At 37.8% G+C, this 20,177-nt stretch overlaps 1 protein-coding gene across 1 annotated transcript in view; it reads left to right on the top strand.

The window, feature by feature from the left end:
- Positions 1-20,177, top strand: part of LOC136862145 (cAMP and cAMP-inhibited cGMP 3',5'-cyclic phosphodiesterase 10A-like) — a 422,768-nt gene that overhangs the window by 381,958 nt on the left and 20,633 nt on the right. The window contains exon 13 of the mRNA XM_068226202.1: positions 1,513-1,624. Within this exon, the coding sequence (XP_068082303.1) occupies positions 1,513-1,624 (112 nt within the window). The remainder of the gene's footprint in view (positions 1-1,512; positions 1,625-20,177) is intronic.

Genomic DNA, 20,177 nt, shown 5'->3' with positions numbered 1-20,177 from the left:
CATGGGGAGGAGGAAAATGAAGTTGGTGAAATTATGCTTCAGAAAGTGGAAAGGATGGTAAATAAACTCCATTGTCATAAAGCAGCAGGAATAGATGAAATTAGACCTGAAATGGTGAAGTATAGTGGGAAGGCAGGGATGAAATGCTAGTTGTTTTACGTCGCACCGACACAGACAGGTCTTATGGCGACGATGGGACAGGAAAGGCCTAGAAATGGGAAGGAATTGGCCATAGCCTTAATTAAGGTACAGCCCCAGCATTTTCCTGGTGTGAAAATGGGAGACCGTGGAAAACCATCTTCAGGTCTGCCGACAGTGGGGTTTGAACCCACTATCTCCCGGATGCGAGTTCACAGTGTAGTGATTTCAGTGGTGAAATAGTTAACAGTCAATCTATTGTTATTGAATATTGTCATTCTTCATATTCAAACATTGCACTGTTTACATAAGTCAAAAAACAAAGTGTATAGTATAGTCGAGAAAACAAAAAATAATAATCAGCTGATTCCTGTTTTCTGATAACTTATTTGTAGTTCTGAGTAGTTCAAATCTCTGGTGTACTTTATATGTACTTAGCACCCTCAATCATTCAGAATTTAAGGGTAGTTTTTAATTTCTATTAGCTTGTAGGGATAAAAAGAAAATACTTTCTAGTAAGTATTTAGTTTTAAATACATTTATGTTGTTTCAATTAACCTATTGTAATTAAGATATGTCTAAACACAGTTTAGAATTATTATACTGTAGTTATTATATTTGAAAACATTGTGTTTGCTTTATTACTGTCTAATCTTTATGTAGTAGGGGAAAAACTCTCTCGGGCCTTAGCTCTTACTAGGAATCTATTGTTTCAGTTAACTTGTTGTAATTAGGATAGACTTGAGTGCAGTTTAGAATTGTAGTACAGCTATTTTATTCGATTTTACCTTGCTTGCCCTTTTCTGTTTGCGTACGGTAGTAGGATAGTGTATAGAAGGGGAAGTGTGAGATCTCTGCAAGTTACCATGGACTGCCGCACAGAGGTACTGGCAACACCTGTGTCTTGCTGTACATTTCTTTACATCCTTACTGCAACCCATAAATACCATCATAACCATATGAAGATCCAGTAGCTGTAACCTTTATTTACAACCTTATTAATGCGATTACCCCAACTGAGATCTTTTCCTATATTAATACCTAGGTATTTTCAGTGTTCCCCATAAGATACTTTAATTCCATATACATAGTAATTAAAACTCAGAAGACTTTTCCTCTTGGTGAAACTTACAACCTAACTTTCAACTTGTTTCACCATCATACCATTGTCTGCTGTCCATCTCACAACATTCTTTAAGACGGAAATCTGATACCAGCAATGCCCTAACTATTTAATTTGTATTTCAAAAATATAGAAAGTAGAATAAATATTAGGTATGCTCTGAATACAAGCCCAAACTTTCTCACTTTTTTCCTTTAAAACTGTAGGGCCTACAGTATGTATAACTCCATTTATATCAACTTGTCTTTCAGATTACTGCTCAAGAGCATTATGATGACAACCTGTGACTTATCAGGACAGTGCAAACCTTTTCCAATTGCCAAGAGGATAACTGAATGTCTGTACAAGGAATTCTATAAACAGGTAGGAGACATGAAGTACCGTCAACTGGGGTGAGATTGGTCCGTTATCTGTGTTCACTCATGTTTCAATTGTGTTGAAACTGATATCTAAAACTGCAAAAAATTTAGAAAAATTATGTTATCTAAAATAAACTAATATAGAAGTAATCTAATATTTAATAAACCAAGAATGCACCATAGGACTTGAGATAAAGAGTCAGAAAAATGTGGAACAATCTCACCCAGAGATGGGGTGACTTTGGTCCATATTGTGAATATACCTTTTACAGATGGATATTTCGCTCTGGAATAATGTCACCCCTACACCAGGTAAGGTTGAATACAATCTATGATTAAAGTACTCCAAAAATTAAGTTTATTGTACAAAACATAGAAAACAAAAGGGAAAATGTCAAAAAAACTTAATTTTAAAAAGATAAAATGCTAAACAATTCTTTAAACACCAGTATGTAATGGTCAAATGAACAAAAACTAAACATATTTAACACAGTTCAAAGTACCAGTAAGACCTTGTTAAAGTACTGCACTGGTTAAAATTCTACTTAAACAAAAGAATTTAATTCTGGCACACTTAATAGTTTAGGAGGGGCAATTTTATTGATTACATTCTCCCATTCATATTCTAGGGAATCTTCTTTCTTAGGCCATTTCCAACTTTTAACACACTTCTCCATACAGCTGACAGTAGGTCCTTTCTCATCATCAGTAGGTAGCTTCTGGATAATTCCTGGATATTCTTCTCCATTGTAACGAACAATTATAAAGTCACCTTTCTTCAAATCTATCTTCTGTTTGAATGTCATGGATGATGTACTGGTAGTTGAATGATTGAAGTCTTGATTTTCTTCATCACTGAAGGTCTCACTCAAATTGTCGGATCCCAGTTCCATTTCTATGGAATCATTTGAGTCATCACTTGTATTCAGATCTACTGCTTGTTTGGGACGTCCAGGTTTTTTCTTTGGCTTTTCTCTTTCAGACTCAGTTCTCAAATCTTCAAATGTAATACTCTGCCCAGGAGGCACCCTTAGCTTTTTCTTCTTTTGCTTTCCAGTGTTCATTCCTTCAATGTTTTTACGTTTCTCCAGTAGGTGTTTTAGAAAAGCATCCCCTATGGTATTCATGTCAACCTCTTCGAGCCTCTGAAATCTGTCCAAAAGTTCTTGTTTGTTCAGTGGATAGATACTGCATTTCCTGAAGCCTGAAATCAAATTTTGCTTCACATTGGGAGAGATTGCTTCAATTAACTTCTTTAGAAGAGAAGGAAAAATATCTTTCGGGATACCGGATACTCTGCTACCACTCTCGGTTTCTCTCCATTCTGAGAGAATTTTTCGCCATGCCATTTTCACTGGTCTAAATACTGCAACATCTAATGGCTGCGTTAAATTAGTAGAATTGGGTGGCAGGCATATGAAGCGAATATTAAAATCTGCACAAGCTTTAAGAACTGTCTCACTGATATGGGAAGCAAGATTATCACCAATTATTACTTTTGGACCACCCAGTCGTTTCAACCTTGGCAACATCAACTTCATAAACCAGTCCTCGAATGTGGAATTGTCGAACCAGCCACTGCTCGTCCTGTTGTAGTGGCAATGTTTGGGCCCATTCAGTGTCCAAGTATCCCACAAATGCTCTCCCTTATATACAACATAGGGAGGCATCAGTTCCCCACTAGCACTGCCTGCAAACATCACTGATGTAGATGTTTTTGTTGTATTACAGACCTGCTCTAAATACTTAGTCCCTCTGCGACAAATTACATGTTTTAGACCTGGATCATCTCGCAGGTTCGTTTCATCATAGTTCCAGATGTGTGTTGGTGGAATATTTTCTATCTCTTTCGCCAAATTGTCTTGGTATTCCTCAATCATTTCTTTGCTGACAGCAAGCTCTAATTCTTTATGTTTGAAGAAAAGCGAGTTGGTAGAATGGGATGACGTTCCAAAAATAATTTTACCCAATCAGGCCCTGGCATATTATTTTTAAATTTGGAGACAACTCTGCCAGTCTTGACTAAGTAATTCTTGATGGAGAACCGCAAGTCTATTTCAGTAACAGGAAATCCAAATTCTGCAAGTTTCAACAGATGGCTCTTGAAACCCTCCTCTTCCTGCGAAGTGAACACTGTTGGCCCTCCAATAACTGAGCTGCGCACACCTTTCAGCTTGTTTATTATTGTACTGCGGGGAATACCATACTGTTCTGCAGCTTCACGTTGAGAAAGGCGCTTACATCTGATGTCTTCCAGGCATTTGCTTAATGTTTCAGCTGAATATCTAATATAGGGACGAGATCCAATCACACGTTTGTACTTTCTAGGCATGATGAGCTGAAAATAGGAAAAAGTTCATTGTATTTTAGAAACTTGGTTTTGTAAACTCAATTAACATCATTTTGATTCAATTCATAAACTCCAATGTATCAAATTACTTTCCTCCAACTAGTTAACCTAAAATGGGGTGACATTGTTCCAGGACCAAAGTCACCCCTTTTTAACCTCAAAATTGTCTTCTTAACTAATTTGTTAACTATTGAAGAATATATACATTTATTCTTTAAAATATTGGCTGCTTCTTGATCAGCATAATATTCAGCACTAAATGTATACTTACCAAATTTTTGCCACTTTTCTTGCCAATGACACATGTGAAAGTTTCCAGATGTTGTTCCCGCCAATAAAATATAAAACCAAAACAAACTAGTGCTGCCCCAATGGGAATTATCCTGAAACTCAAACAGTTGTTTCAGTGTGGCCAACATATGTCCTTAAAACATGAGAGGCCACGAAATCCAAATTTCCCCCACCAACTGCAAAGGGAAAAAATATATTTAAAACTTCCCCAAGTGAACCAATCTCACCCTGTAGGACCAATCTCACCCCAGTTGACGGTAATCAATAATATTTACAGGTAGGAGAGATGAAGTAATCAATAATATTTACATTTTATATGACAATCTGCTGATATTAAGCACTTTTCCAGCTGTTATATGTTTTAATATTTAGAGAAAAAATTGCACCCACATATTTAAGGATTACATTATCATAAAATTCATGTCTATATATTCATTCATGGATATTGAACCTCAACAACTTTTTGAGAAGACTATAATACCGATCTTTGATGACAGATTTTATGAATTTGATCCAATCTTGTGAGATGGAGAACAGACAATGGTATGATAGTAAATGGGATGAAAAGGCAGGTTGGTTTTCACCAAGATGAAAAGCCCTCTCAGTTTTAATTACTATGCTGATGGGATGAGAAGACCACATGGGATCGCTGTAAGTACCTAGGTGTTAATACAAGGAAAGATTTTCATTGGAGAATTCACATTAACAAGATACTAAATAAAGGTTACAGGACTCTTCATATGGTTGTCAGAGTATTTAGTAGTTGTAGTACAAAATTATCATCCTACTATTTAAAAAGGGCAACAAACAGAAATGTGTAAACTATAGCAGCTTAACACTGTTGTCATACACTCTGAAACTATTGGAAAATATCATCAAAATGAGACTTAGGAAGATATTGCAATCTTTGCTTGAGGAAGGAAAACATGGATTCAAGAAAAGTTGAAGTACTATGGATCTCATTTTTGCCATAAGAAATGTACTGGGAACATGGAAAGAATCTTGTGATTACTTTTTTGGACATTGAAAAGGCCTACAACAGTGTCCCTCGGAACAAGATCTGGGAATGTCCGGAAGATCTCAAGGTGCCAAACTACCTGAGTGACAAAGTATAGATGCTATACCAGAATTGCTACAGCTTTGTTCAGATAGGCAGTGGACGATCAAAATAGTCGATTACAAGATATTATAATAATTCAAAATCAAATCAAATCAAAATCTCTTTATTTGCAATTGAGGTGTCTACCTCGGTGGCAAATAGTACACTAAAATACATTATTGTCAAGCACTAAATATTAAATTAACAAGAGAATAACATTTTCCTATAATACAATATTATGTAATTTACGCTAACAATTTTTTCTATTAACCCTCTTGGAGCCAAGAGCCGATCTGGTCGGCCGCTCCCCATCAGCTGGAAGAGGCCAGAGTTCTGCCTCCACTCTACTGCTGTAAAGTGCCAGGCCGTTTTCTGTGGAAATACATGTATTTTAAAATTCGCGTATATCTGCCGGTGTATAGCAAATCCGGCATGAAATTTTCTACATATTGACTATGTAGAATAAGAAACTGGTTTGGAGAGATATAAAGAGTCAAAGACGGTTTATTGTTGATTTATAGTTGTCGATAACGTTTATTTTTAGGAAGAGAAAAATATTTTCGCACTTTCTCTCTCAATATCTACTTTGAAAAAATAATTTACAATACAAAAGAATATACGTAATTATGTATAATGTATTTCTAAATACAATTCTATAGAATAACTAATTTGAACGAGAAAAATAAAAACATAAAAAATAAAACTTCAAACATATGTCACTAGTAAAAACAAGACAATTTTACTCATCGATAAAATTTGCGTGTATGTATCGATGTTTGGCAAATACTGACAACAAATTTTCTATGTGCGGACAATACAGTATTAAAATAATTCTGAATTATTAAATAATTAAAAAATAGTACTTGATAATACATTTTTTGTTTTCAGAAAAAAGTTTCTCGTTTTCGGTTGTAGTATATATTAGAAAAATAATTTTACAATACAACAGAATTTACAAAATTAAGAAATGTATGGCACTAAAGCCGTGATTTGCTTTGACCTACAAAGCGACCGCTGCTCAGTTCGGTACCTGCAGTTTACGAGGTGAATCATGGTCAGTGGACGGAACCTCTCAGTAATTATTCTTGGTTTTCCAGACTGGGGTCGCCCTCTCACCCTCAGATATCTCCTCAATTGCAATCACTTAGGGTCACTTAGATTGAGTGAACCTCGAACCAACCCACAAGACCAGGTGAAAATTCTTGACCTGGGCGGGAATCGAACCCATGACTTCCGGGTGAGAGGTAGGCACGCTACACTTGGCCCGCGGAGACCGGCATTTAGGTAATGATAGAGGACTATATGTGACTATAAGGTTTAGCATAGAGTAAGTGAAAAGTAAATTGAAGTATGATATGGGCGGAGAATCAGACTGTAGGACATGTTTAGGTCCAAGAACTTCCATGAAGGAGAAAGGAGTTTGAGGAATGTTGTCGGGTTCATTGGGACAAATTTCCACAAAATGTTCTCCAGAGACATTATCATATTCGTTATCACTAGTTTCATCTACCACTATATTCAGAGTAGTGCTGTTAGACACAATTAAACGTCTCTTCTTTAGCTGCGGTGATTCCGCGGACGTGTCCGGTATAATTTCGTCACTACTCTCTGAACTAAATTCCCTATCGCTATCCGATAAATCATCCGTGTTAACTTCGCACTGTTCCAAATACTGCATTAATTTATTGTCATCAATACCTGCTGAAAAAATATCACGTGAACAACATGCCATTTTCCTGTCACAAATCCACTCACTGCAAGGAGCAATCTCTTACTGACCGGTTAGCGGTATTTGTAAACACAGGAAACGACTCTTGTAAAAGGTATAACATCCTCTTAGAACTGCCAAAGCAAGGCCAGGCACACAATAACGTGTAGCCCCTTTACTACAGGTTGTAACAAAAGTATGCACGTCACTAAAGGTTGCCTCAAAATTATGTATATCACAGAATTTTAAGCCGGCCGATGTAATCGGCTCTGGCAACTTCTGGCTAGATTGTTAACGGCCGACCAGATCGGCTCTGGCAATTTAAAGGGCGGATGCTTGCACTACCGCCTGGCACCAAGAGAGTTAAACACACAGCTCATCCTTAATAAATTTACATAGTTTACAAAATTCTACTTATAATATCTCCTGTACTACTTACAAATATAGTCAACTGATATACAGTATGTGGAATTACTTGAAATGATACTGTACAACTGGTATAAGATTAAAATTTACATTGCATTTATTTACTTTTTCTTTTCTTTACCCATTCTGGAACCTAAGTAGCATAACGACCTGCTGCGTCTTAACCAGAGCCCCTTTTACCACCACTTTTCAGAGTTCCTGAAGGGCCTTCACAGCTACCGTAGCGGTCCCAGGGCCCTCAAAGTCCCCACTGTACTTCACCCCTACAGGCAGTCCCCTACTTTGGCTGTCCAAACTCCTTAGACCAGCGGATGGAATTAATTTATTCACACACATTTCTTATTTATATTAACCTGCACTGGCCGAATGCCCTCTAACATTTCATTTATTTTCTCTGTTGCTATTTATTCTCTTTTTGAATATCTGTACAGATTTTGGAAAAGGATCAAACACTACTCCTAGTAAACTGTTCCACTCCTTCACACCCTTCCTAATGAATGAAAATTTACCCCAATCGCTTCTGCTAAAATTCCTTCTAATTTTATATTTGTGGTCAGTTCTGCCGATATAATTATTTTCCAACTGAAGCCTTTCACGGATATCTCCCCATGCTTCTTCACCTGTATAGGCTCTCTGTAATCCTATAAGTCTAGTTTTCTCCCTTCTCTTACTTAAAGTTTCCCACCCTAGTTCCTTTAACATTTCTGATGCACTACTCTTTTTCCTGAAATCCCCTGTTACAAATCTTGCTGCTTTCCTCTGCGCACTATCTATTTCTTTTATTAGGTATTCTTGGTGAGGATTCCGTATTGACGGTTTTCACTTTACAAAGGAAAATTTAATGTATTGAATAGGAGGATGCATTAAATTTTCCCTTGTAAAGCAAAATAGTTGAGACAAAGAGAGATGTGTCCAACAAGAAAGTGCCCTATCACCACTCTTGTTCATAATAGTAATGGACAAATCTATCAAGAAAATGGAGAGCAGACCAAATGCCCTGATATTTGCTGATGATGTGCCATTGTGGGGAGAAACACAAGCTAAAGTACAGAAAAACTGACTGAGTGCAACAATATTTTCAATAACTTTGAGCTGATGATGCAGGAAACAAAGACCATAGAAATAATCACCAACAGGAAAGGAACAAACTCAAACCTCTTTCTGGTAGGAACTAAATTAGAATGTTTCTCATTTCAAGTACCTCGGAGCACAATCTTGAAAGACAACACTGTCAAGCAGGAAGTACCCATCAGGACACAGAAAGCATCAAACTTTTACGATTAAGTCAGAAACTTACTCCAGGACTGCAAAATACCATAAAAAGAAAAAACAACCCTGTACCACACCTACTTTGTACCAGATCTCATATATGGAATGGAGGCATATACTGTACTAAATAATGACTACAACAGAAGTCAGGAAATAGAAATGAGATTCATTAGAGCTATGAATCAAACTACTCAACAAGATAAAATCAAAAATTAAATAAATAGTCGGGTAGCTGGCATTGAGTTCCCTATTAACAGTGTAATAAAGAAGTGTAGACCCCAGTGGTATGGGCACATGAAGAGAATGAAGAGCGAGAGACCTTCCAGAAAATATTTTGACCTTACTGTCCAAGGGAAAAATCCAAGGGGAAGGCCAAAGGAAATACGGGATAGAGACAGCAAAATTAGATGTGGTGGTGGTGGTGATGGTAATTATTGTTTTAAGAGGAAGTACAACTGGGCAACCATCCAGCTCTCAGATGTGAAGACATACTGGTACAGAAGATGTATGCAGACAGGAAGAGACGATGAGCACTTGTACACCACATCCGCAAAACTGGAGTGGGAAAAATGATGATGATGATGATGATGATGCATAAGGATATAGAGGAGAAGGCATATAAGTCACTGGTAAGATTCTAATTAGTGGTGTCGATTATTGTTTTAAGAGTAAGAACAGCTGGGCTACCATCCTCTCTTAACACTAATCAGAGGAAAAATTTGGAAGGGGTCTGACACTTCAGAAAATTAAGGTATTGGCCAAAGAAAGACAAGGGCCACAAAGGGCATGAAAATGAAAGACTCAGAAAAGGACAAGAGTTGACCAAGGGAGGTTGGATAGGATAGAGTATGGTTCCAGAGCATGGGAAACTCATCAAGATTATTTGATTTGAAAACTGGAAAAATATCCAAAGAAAAGCAGCACAATAAGTTGTGGGTGATTTTCCAAAAAAAAAAGTAGGGTTACAAAAATGTTGCAAACATTCAGCTGGGAAGACTTTGGAGTAAGGAGATAAGCTGCTTGACTAAGCTGTATGTATTGAATGAAATGTTTAACAGATGCCCTGAGGTTGCACCTATTCAATACAACTTATATTCTTACAGATTACACATGTTTTATTATTCTTCAGATTAAAATATGGGACATGTTTCATCTCATCTTTGAGACATTCTCAGCCATAAAAGATCATTAAGATTAAAATATAATACTAGACTGGCCTTTGAAGGTGTTCTTCTTATACATTTAACATTTGTTTTTAATCTTCCTTGTAGAGTTTTTCGCTGTGGAAAAACAAATATTACATGAGGCGAATAGCAGCGGCCAACAGGGCGGGTGAAGATACTTGAGGTAGTCAACTGTGTGAAGCAAGAGGGACTTTTATAATAATCTACTGAGATTCTTAAATATTGGTATACCAAGTCCATGTTGGTTCACAATACACCCTGAGATGTCCCCTCTTCCCTAAAGCTTGCAATAAGACTACAATACAAACATCAGGTGTGCATTCAGCAAATTATTGAAGAGTTATTCACTGGTGGAAAAAAATATCCAAACACCAAGAAGGGGTTGTGCTAGATTAACAAATGTTGATAGCATGTTTATACATCTCAAAGATGATGTTGATTCAAATTTCCTACAAATCGCATTAGCGTGGCGCTAGTAGTGGCCCCATACCATTGCACATCAGGTTTGCTTTAAATGCAGGCTGTACTATGCGAGAACATTAGTTACCTGTGAGATTGGATGGAGTGACTGTGAGTCAAGAATGCCTTTACGACAATGAAGAGGCCAGTATCAACAGCTCACTACGGTTCAACGAGGCCATATAATAGGGCTACATGAAGGTGGATTTTCCTTCCGCGCTATTGCAGAACGACTTGGTAGGGATATCTCCACTGTGCATGTGTGCTAGCAGCAGTGGTCACGAAAAGGTGGTCGCAAGAAGACCGGGCTCCGAATGTCCCTATGGCAGTACCGAGAGGGAGGACCACCTATTCGGCATATGGCTGTGGCACAGCGGACTGCATCTGCAGCAGGAATTCAAGTGGCTTTTGGCACCACATTGATGCAACGAACTGTTCGAAATCATTTACTTGAAGGACAGCTCCGAGCCAGATGCCCTGCGGCATGCATTCCACTTACCCCAAACCACTGCCGTCTGCAACTTCAGTGGTGTCAAGTGAGAGCTCATTGGAGGATGGAATGGAGGTCCGTTGTGTTTTCTGATGAAAGCCGGTTCTGCCTTGGTGTCAGTAATGGCCGTGTTTTGGTTAGGAGGTCAGGTGAGCGCCTGCATTCCACCTGTCTGTGGCGCCGACACACTGGACCTACACCGGGAGTTCTGGTCTGGGGAGCAATTTCCTATGACAGCAGGAGCACTCTCGTGGTTATCCCATGCACCCTGACTGCAGATGTGTACGTCCGTCTGGTAATTCGACCTGTTGTGCTGCCATTCATGAACAGCATTCCCGGAGGTGTTTTCCAACAGGATAATGCACGCCCCCATGCCGCTGTTGTAACCCAACATACTCTACAGAGTGTCAGCATGTTGCCTTGGCCTGCTTGATCCGCTGATCTGCCCCCAGTCGAGCACGTATGGGACATCAATGAACTACAACTCTACATCATCCACAACCGGCATTAACTGCCCCTCTATTGACCGATCAAGTTCAGCAAGCATGGAACTCCATTCCACAAGCTGACATTCAGCACCTGTATGACACAACGCATGCACATTTTCATGCCTGCATTCAACAGTCAGGCAATTACACCGGTTATTAATGGACCAGCACAGTACATTTGCGATGGCTTTTTCAGTACGGATATTAACCTGTAGTCCTGTACTTTCAATCAATTAAATATGTTACCTTGACAAATATATTGCCAAAATTTCCGTATTCTAAATTCCTTATTTTATGGTGTTTGGATACTTTTTTTTTTTTTTTTTGCCAGTGTATATAAAAACATGTCCAGTTTTATGTAATCTCAAGTCCAGTATTTAACCCATTGAACAGTACGGATGTACATTTACGTCATCTGTTGACCTGGCCCAGTGTAGTATGGACGTACATGTACGTTTTTAACTTTGTACTAGAGCAGTACTGTTGTAAAGTGACGTTCGGTTTTGAAATTAACTCCACAGGGCGAGTTGGCCGTGCGGTCAGGGGCACACGGCTGTGAGCTTGCATCCGGGAGATAGTGGATTCAAATCCCACTGTCGGCAGCCCTGAAGATGGTTTTCCGTGGTTTCCCATTTTCACACCACGCAAATGCTGTGGCTGTACCATAATTAAGGCCACGGCCGCTTCCTTCCAACTCTTAGGCCTTTCCTATCCCATTGTCGCCATAAGACCTAGAGTCTGAGGACGAGCTTGGAAGTGAAAGTGACCTTTTAAATGTTGTTATTATTCATGGAAATGCGGTACAAAATAAAATAATATAGTTTTATCCACTTTTTAAATTCCATCAAAAGAACTCATTTCTTTTTTTTGCTACTTGCTTTACGTCGCACCGACACAGATAGGTCTTATGGCGACGATGGGACAGGAAAGGGCTAGGAGTGGGAAGGAAGCAGCTGTGGCCTTAATTAAGGTACAGCCCCAGCATTTGCCTGGTGTGAAAATGGGAAACCACGGAAAACCATTTTCAGGGCTGCCGACAGTGGGGTTCGAACCTACTATCTCCCGAATACTGGATACTGGCCGCACTTAAGCGACTGCAGCTATCGAGCTCGGTCAAAAGAACTCACTACAGGCGGGTCAGTAGCAACTGAAAAACTCACTGCTCAAAGGGTTAATAATTGTTTTAGATTTAAATCTCTATGTTTAGTTAACATTGTTTTTAAGGTGCTAGTAAGTGAGAAGGACTATTTCCACAAAGAAAAACTCTACAAGGAAGATTAAAAACAAATGTTAAATGTACAAGAACAGCACTCTCAACAGCCAGTCTAGTATCATATTTTAATATTAAAACAATTCTTTAAGGCTGAGAATGTCTCAAAGATGAGATGAATCATGTCCTGTGTGTTAATATTAGGAAAAATAAAACATCTGTAATCTATAAGATTATAAAATGTAATGAATAGGTGGAACCCTAGGGTATCTGTTAAACATTTCAATAATATCTTGTCAACTTAGGATATCTGTTAAACATTTCAATAATATCTTGTCAGTACAGACCCAAAAATGAAGTTTATAGTATGCAATAAGGCAGTTGTCAGTGGAGAGGTGGCGTGGCATGACATTAGTAGATGAATAAGGTTGAGTGGTGTATTTAAAAATAAGAAAGATCACAATATGAAGATAAAGTTGTAAGCTTAATTCAAGAGAACTAATTGGGACAAATATTTGTTTATAGGAAGAGGAGTTAGGGACCGGAATAATTTACCAAGGGAGATAAGATAAACTTTCAAATACTTTGAAATGATTGAAGAAAAGACTAGGTGTGAAATTATTAAAGAAAAGACTAGGTGAACAACTGATAGGTAATCTGCCACATGGGCAACTGCTCTAAATGCAGATCAGTGGTTACTGATTGCCTGACCCCGACACTTTTGAGAAAAACAGCCCACCTTTCGAGGCATAAATCTGAATGTGCCTCTTCAGTGCATTCTTCTTACTGTTATGGTCTGGGAAATTTCTTCATGGGATTCTCTGGGACAGGATTATCAAGCTGCTTGACTAAGCCATGTAATCCAAGCTGTCTATGGAGAAATGGCAAGGAATGACATTAGTAAATGAATAAGACTGAGTGGTGTATTTAAAATAACAAAATCGATGTATGTATGTTGAGTCTTCAGCTCTAAGGCTGGTTGGATCCTCAACAGCTCTGCCATCAGCTGTCACAGATGGCCTAGGCATCACTGAAGAGGCATACTAGGGAAATGAGGAGTGAGGTAGTTTCCCATTGCTTTCCTCACCGAGCCAGAAGTTGCTATTATATATCAGTCTGCCAAGCCCACTGAAATGCATGCACCACAAAAGCATATTTGAAAAGAAATTGGTAGATTATTGACATAGTAACTTTATTAGAGCAAACATAATATAATGACAATGGTAAAATAAACTCTTCCTCACTGTTATAGTACTTGCATTTAAAGTTTCTTATTATATTAATCGTACTTTTGAGAAGACTGTATTTTGTTAAGGTACTTTGATTTCTTTTAATTGCTCATCTATATAGTATATATAAAATAAGAGCTTGTACATTGCTCAGAATTAATAAAGAATCATATTTATGTATCGGTCATGTCCACAGTAAGAAGAAAATATAATTTTACATCATATCTGTATGTAGTGTATGTAGCCTATATACAATGTTAAAATTTGAATAAAGGTTCCACCTATTCAATACAAAATATATGTAGATAACAGTTTATACCATGTTATTTATTTATGGTACTGATTTTGACACGTAAGAGTGTCATCTTCAGCCTAAAATTGCGAAATGAGCGAGTAACATAATATGTTACAGTTGACAATGTACATACAATATGATATAAAATATATACTGGTATAACAACAATTTCACACTTAAAAATGAGGGATAAGTAAAATATATGGTGATGTTTCACAATGCATTGCAAGCATAATAGTCACTTGTGATTATAAAACTGTTAATGAAGTCACACATTCAGTGTTGAGTTGATAATATGTGAGTTTAAAAAATCTTGATGTACTTATTAAAATGTTGAAGTAAGATTAAAGATTAAACTTTAAGAATCTTAAAGTCGGTTGCTCTACCAATTGAGCTATGGTGGCCTAGGCCATCTTTGTTCTGTTTGAAAGGATCTGAGCTACAGGTCTGGCACTGCGGCTAGCACACTGTAGAGTGAGTTTAAGTTGCCCGTTGTGGGGCGCAAAATCGGGAGGTTGTGGGTTCGGATCCCATTGGTGTCCGGCTGACCATTTTTGTTCTGTACTTAACATCTCTTCAACACGTACTACATGTACGTAACACGACCTAATACGTTGAAAGTCTGTTTCGATTACAATGCGGTCGTGAAAATTCAATATTCATTAATCCGATAGTTTGCTTTCCTTTATACTGGAAGAAACAGATCAAATCATGGTCATTCATAATGGAAAAGAAATATGAAACTGCAAAGGGCCACAGAGAGCACAGTAGTGAGTACATCATGACAAGCCATTGACAGATCTGCCTCAGGATCTGGAAAACAATAAGAGGGGTGGAAAAAAAATGTTATCATGCACATGCCAAGTAATTGTCCCATCAACGATGGATACTACAGCTAGTAAGTTTAAAATACATGTCATATGGTATACTGAATGTCTTGAATTGCCCTAACATATGATAGAGTTAATCTATTCTGAGCCACATATAGTGGAATCAACACACCAACACAAGGATCAAGCAAATAGGAAACAAAATTGGAGTTGGCATTTTAAGCAGTTCCAACATTGTCATTTCTGTCATCTTTTGTACAACATAGTTATTTCTCAAAGATGATCAAAAAAGGTGACTGTTGGATGTTAAGAATTGGAATCTATTTCAATACCATATCATAATACATACATATTGGGTAAATAAAAATATCCAAGATTTTACAGGTACAGTATTTTACTGAACCAGCTAAGATAATTTTTCCACCCTTAAATCTGAGACAATCTCAGTTTTCTGAGATGTATGTCAAGCTTACTCTGTGACCACTTGTCCATGCAGAAAACAATCTGGTTATCAATTCATCTTTCCCATCTTTGCATATCACTTACACTCATGCATGCTGATTGTCTCCCCTTGGGCAGATGGTATCTTCCATTAAGATAGTGACATCACACATTACTAGAATGTCTGACAGTAGTTGGAAAAACACAATAAAACACTCCAAGTATTTTTCCTGGTCCCTTAAATGTTTAGATCCAATTGAGCATCTGTGAGACTATCTTCATCATCATGCTTGCTCTATGGATTCTCTGCCATTAACCCTCCAGCAACTGCAGTATGCACTATGGACAGTATGGCTCCAAATATTAGTGACACCCTACTAACACCTAATTGACACTTGACAGTGTAAAATAGATTGAGTCATTGATTTGATATTAATTTACATTAGAGCTAGAGAGAGGCTGTGTCTGAGGAAGAAGAAGGTGCCTGAAGGACTGGTAAGGGAAGTCAGATGTTGTAGAAGGACTGCACCAACTGTGTCTGAGTTCGAGAGGGGGACTCATCATGGGTTATGGCCACGAGTGGAGTCCAGCAGGGAAGTGCACTGGATGATATAATAAAGAGCATTAAGGAAATATTGGGTGAACTGAACACTGTTGCCTTTGCTAATGATATCATGATTTGGGAAGAAGACAGAATGCAAGAAAGACTTGACATATGGAAGGCCAAGTTCCAGGAGTTGAACCCTCAAGATCAGCAAGACAATGGTGATGACAGTGAACAGAGATGGCTGACATGTAGGCATCAACTAAGCAGATCACCAGTTGGAGAATGTGGACAGTTTCACCTACCTTAGCAGTATATAGTAGTCTCCAAATACATCTTAGCCACAAGAGAGATCACCAACAGAGTGAAATGGAGTTTCCTCTTCTATCAACAAGTGAGGACCATTCTGTGGGATGTTAAGTTTCCAAAGAAAGCAAAATTAATAATGTTCAATAGCTACTTCATACCGATCTTACCTATGGTATGAAAACATGCATCATCATGAAGAGAGAGACTTGTCAGGACTGCAAGCATCAGGGATGAAGTTCCTGAGGTTCACTATCCAGAAGACCAGGATGGAAAAGTTAAGAACAAGGAGCCAAGGTGGGAAGTTCAGATTAAGACTTTCTATTAGACAGCTGTAATGGTAATGAATCATAGGATGAAGGCAACTCACTACCAGTAGACACAGTCATTGTCCAACTCTTTGCTCCAACATCTAGTAGTGAAGATCAGAAAATCAAGGATGTGTATGATGAGCTTGAAGACTTCCTTCAAGAACACACAAGAGCTAGTGACAGTGTCATCATCATGGGAGACTGGAATGCCATAGTTGGTAGGGGTTCTGGAAGTCCATGTGTTGGACATCTTGGGTTAGGAAGAGGGAATGAGACAGGCCAGAGACTGGTAGACTTCTGCATACAAGAAGTTTATGTGATAATGAACACCTTCTTTAAAGCCCCACAAAGATGCCTATATATATATATACTAGCTGACGTACCCGTGCTTCGCTATGGGATTCTCAGAAAGACTGACTTTGTGGTTTTCCTAACTGAAGTCAACATAGGTCATTACAAAAATGTCAGTAGGAATGTAGCAATTAAAAGTAATGTTATCACATAAAATACTTGATCAAATGAAAAACTACACATTTTCTCACTTTTAACGAACAGTACTACGGTGCTGATCTAACAGTCCAAAGTTCCAGAGCTGGAATGACCAGGCCGCAGACAGCAGTAAACACTCCTCTGCCAATATTCCTTTAAATATGCACACTTCTCATTCTAATCAATGCCTCAGAGTAGGGATTGAATAGCTCGAATGCTATGATGAACCAGTATGTCAATTGCCAGTAGTATCGGAAAATTTATGAAACAGAGGAATGGCATGCTAAAGAAGAAAGTCACCTTAACACCCCAGCTACTTCCCGCCAATATTTCAGCAGACTGTTACACTCGTACGACTGGGTGAGTTGGCCGTGCGGTTAGGGGCGCGCAGCTGTGAGCTTGCATCCGGGAGATAGTGGATTCCATCCCCACCATCAGCAGCCCTGAAGATGTTATTCTGTGGATTCCTGTTTTCACACCTGGCAAATGCTGCAACTGTACCTTAATTAAGGCCAAGGCTGCTTCTTTCACACTCATAGCCCTTTCCTATCCCATCGTCGCCATAAGACCTAACTGTGTCGGTGCAACGTAAGGCAAATTTTTAAAAAAAACTCGGTACACAGCAGTAATCCTATCTATTGGAGATGAGTGGCAACAGAAGACAAAGCACATCACAACAAACAATGGTCAATGTTATGTTATTGTTGTTCAATTTTATGAGCTTTCTACATTGTAGGTCTTCACATTTAGTTTTCTTTCGACTCTGTGATATTAGGGCGCCTTATGAAATTATTTATAGCATAGACTGTAGTTCCTTATTCTCCGACTTTACATACCGATTTTCATTCAATCCTGTTTACCCATTTTCTCGTGATTCGGCACTGATAAGGACTTAGTAACAAAAATCCAAACTCATGAATATCTCTGATCATAGCTGGTATGGTAACAATGTATAAGACATAAATAATCAAAAATATAATACTGCATAACTAAAATGTTATGTAGTCTCTATCGATACGACCACTAATAATATAATTATTTGGGAATTAAAATTTAGGCCTACCCCTAAACTACCATTTCATTCAGCATGAATAACATTATTTATAGCCAAGATTATAGTGACTTATTCCCCGACTTTGCATACAGATTTTCATTAAGATAGGACCACTAATAACATAAATATTTGAGAATTCCATTGTAGGCCTTCCCCTAAATTATAATTTTTCTCAGCATTAATACAATTATTTATGGCCTAGATTGTAGCAACTTATTCCTCGACTTCCCCTACCAATTTTCGTTAAGATACGACTATTAATAACAAATATTTGAGAATTAAATTTTAGGCCTTCCCCTAAACTACCATTTCACTCAGCGTGAATAAAATTATTTATGGCTTAGATTATAGCGACTTATTCCCCGACTTTGTATACCGGTTTTCATTAAGATATGGCCACTAATAACTTAAATATTTGAGAATTAAATTTTAGGCCTTCCCCTAAGCTACCATTTCAGTCAGCATGAATAAAATTATTCATGGTCTAGATTGTAGCGACATATTACCTGACTTTGTATACCGATTTTCATCAAATTCTCTTGTGGGCATGACTGATACAGAAATACCATCCTTTTTAAATTCTGAGCAATGTACAGACAAAACTCTTATTTTATATATATATTGAGTAGCCCTGGAGATCATTATTGATACCAAATAGATTTCATACTGATAAAACATATTTACAGAAATCAGATAAAGAAGTCTATGACTCTACCTAGAGCTGATGCAAACATGATCACAATATGTCATCACAATATTTTAAGAATAAAAATGTAGTTAAGGTGGAAAATACTGAGGAAGTCTAATAATAGATCAAAGTGGTACACCTACTCTTTAAATTCAGGGAAGCTATAACTAGGAAATAGGAGAAGATGAAGCTTTGGAAACAGACACATCATCACAGGATGTCAATTAGTGATGGGTAGCTCGTGGAATGAGTCGTACAAAATGAGTGCTTCACTCTTATGAAATGTGAACTAACCACTCAATTTCAATGAACTAGTAGTTCAAACACTTCATAAAATTCACAACTCGTTTGATTCGTCTGATAAACACTTTCCCTATCTGTGTCATTCATTACCCCTTCACTCCCAGTTCCAGCCTACCTGTCAACTGTGTTCTTACACCATTAAAGATGTGCGAAGAAACTGAGTCTGACAAAGTGAACATAGCCGAAATGCAAGTGAACCTTGAGAATCTGGAAATGAAGCATGCACAAAATCCACAGTCAAAAGTGTATCTTCCTTGTAGGAATATTTATCACATAATTAAACAAAATTGCACTTTGAAGATTAGACTAATTGTACATTGTAATGTACATTTCCCAGTGGTTCTTTATTAATATTTCATCAGTCACGATTAAGCCTTGGTTGTCACGCAATGCCGTGGTTAGAGTTTATTTTGGTAAGTGGCATCTTTTTCTTGCTGTTTTCAGTGCCAAACTGATCTTTTCCCATTTATCCAGTTCTTCGCCTTCTTCACATATTTGATACAACCATTTTTCTTTGACATTTCTACATTCTTGGCCTCATTTCTCATGCCATTCTCCCTTCACTTGTATTAACCTGTTTCAATCTTCTCCTTTCAATGATCTTGGAGAGAATATACTGTGTGATCCAGGATTGTCTGGGAATGATTGATGGATCTCCCAGGACATTAGCAATGGGTCAAATCAGTTCATTCCTATGAACTACTTCACTCATTCACACATGCTTTACTGTGAATCATTCAAATGAAATAGTTCGTTCATGAAGTAATGAAGCCTGATGAAGCTGCTCAGTATGTCATTCAGCAGCAACTTTGTTCACAGCGACTCATTCATATGGACACTCAATGGCTTATTTTTCAAAAACCAATAACTATGTGAAAAGCAGTTTTGAGATATAAATATTTTTGTCCACATCAGAAAGGTTTAAATTCTTTTCAGAGGTGTTTCTGAATTTCAGTTGTTCCATTCGTTATCTGAAAAGCGGAAATACCATTGAAAAGAACTCATACCTTTCTGGTGAAGCCAAAAATTCTTAAATATCTCTAAACTACTTTTCATGCAGTTATCAGGTTTTGAAAAACGCTCCTCAATTGTT

The sequence above is a fragment of the Anabrus simplex genome, chromosome 1 (assembly GCF_040414725.1).
Source record: "Anabrus simplex isolate iqAnaSimp1 chromosome 1, ASM4041472v1, whole genome shotgun sequence".
Taxonomy (NCBI): domain Eukaryota; kingdom Metazoa; phylum Arthropoda; class Insecta; order Orthoptera; family Tettigoniidae; genus Anabrus; species Anabrus simplex.
Note: the sequence above shows the minus strand (reverse complement) of the source record. Positions and strands in the feature narration are given on the sequence as shown.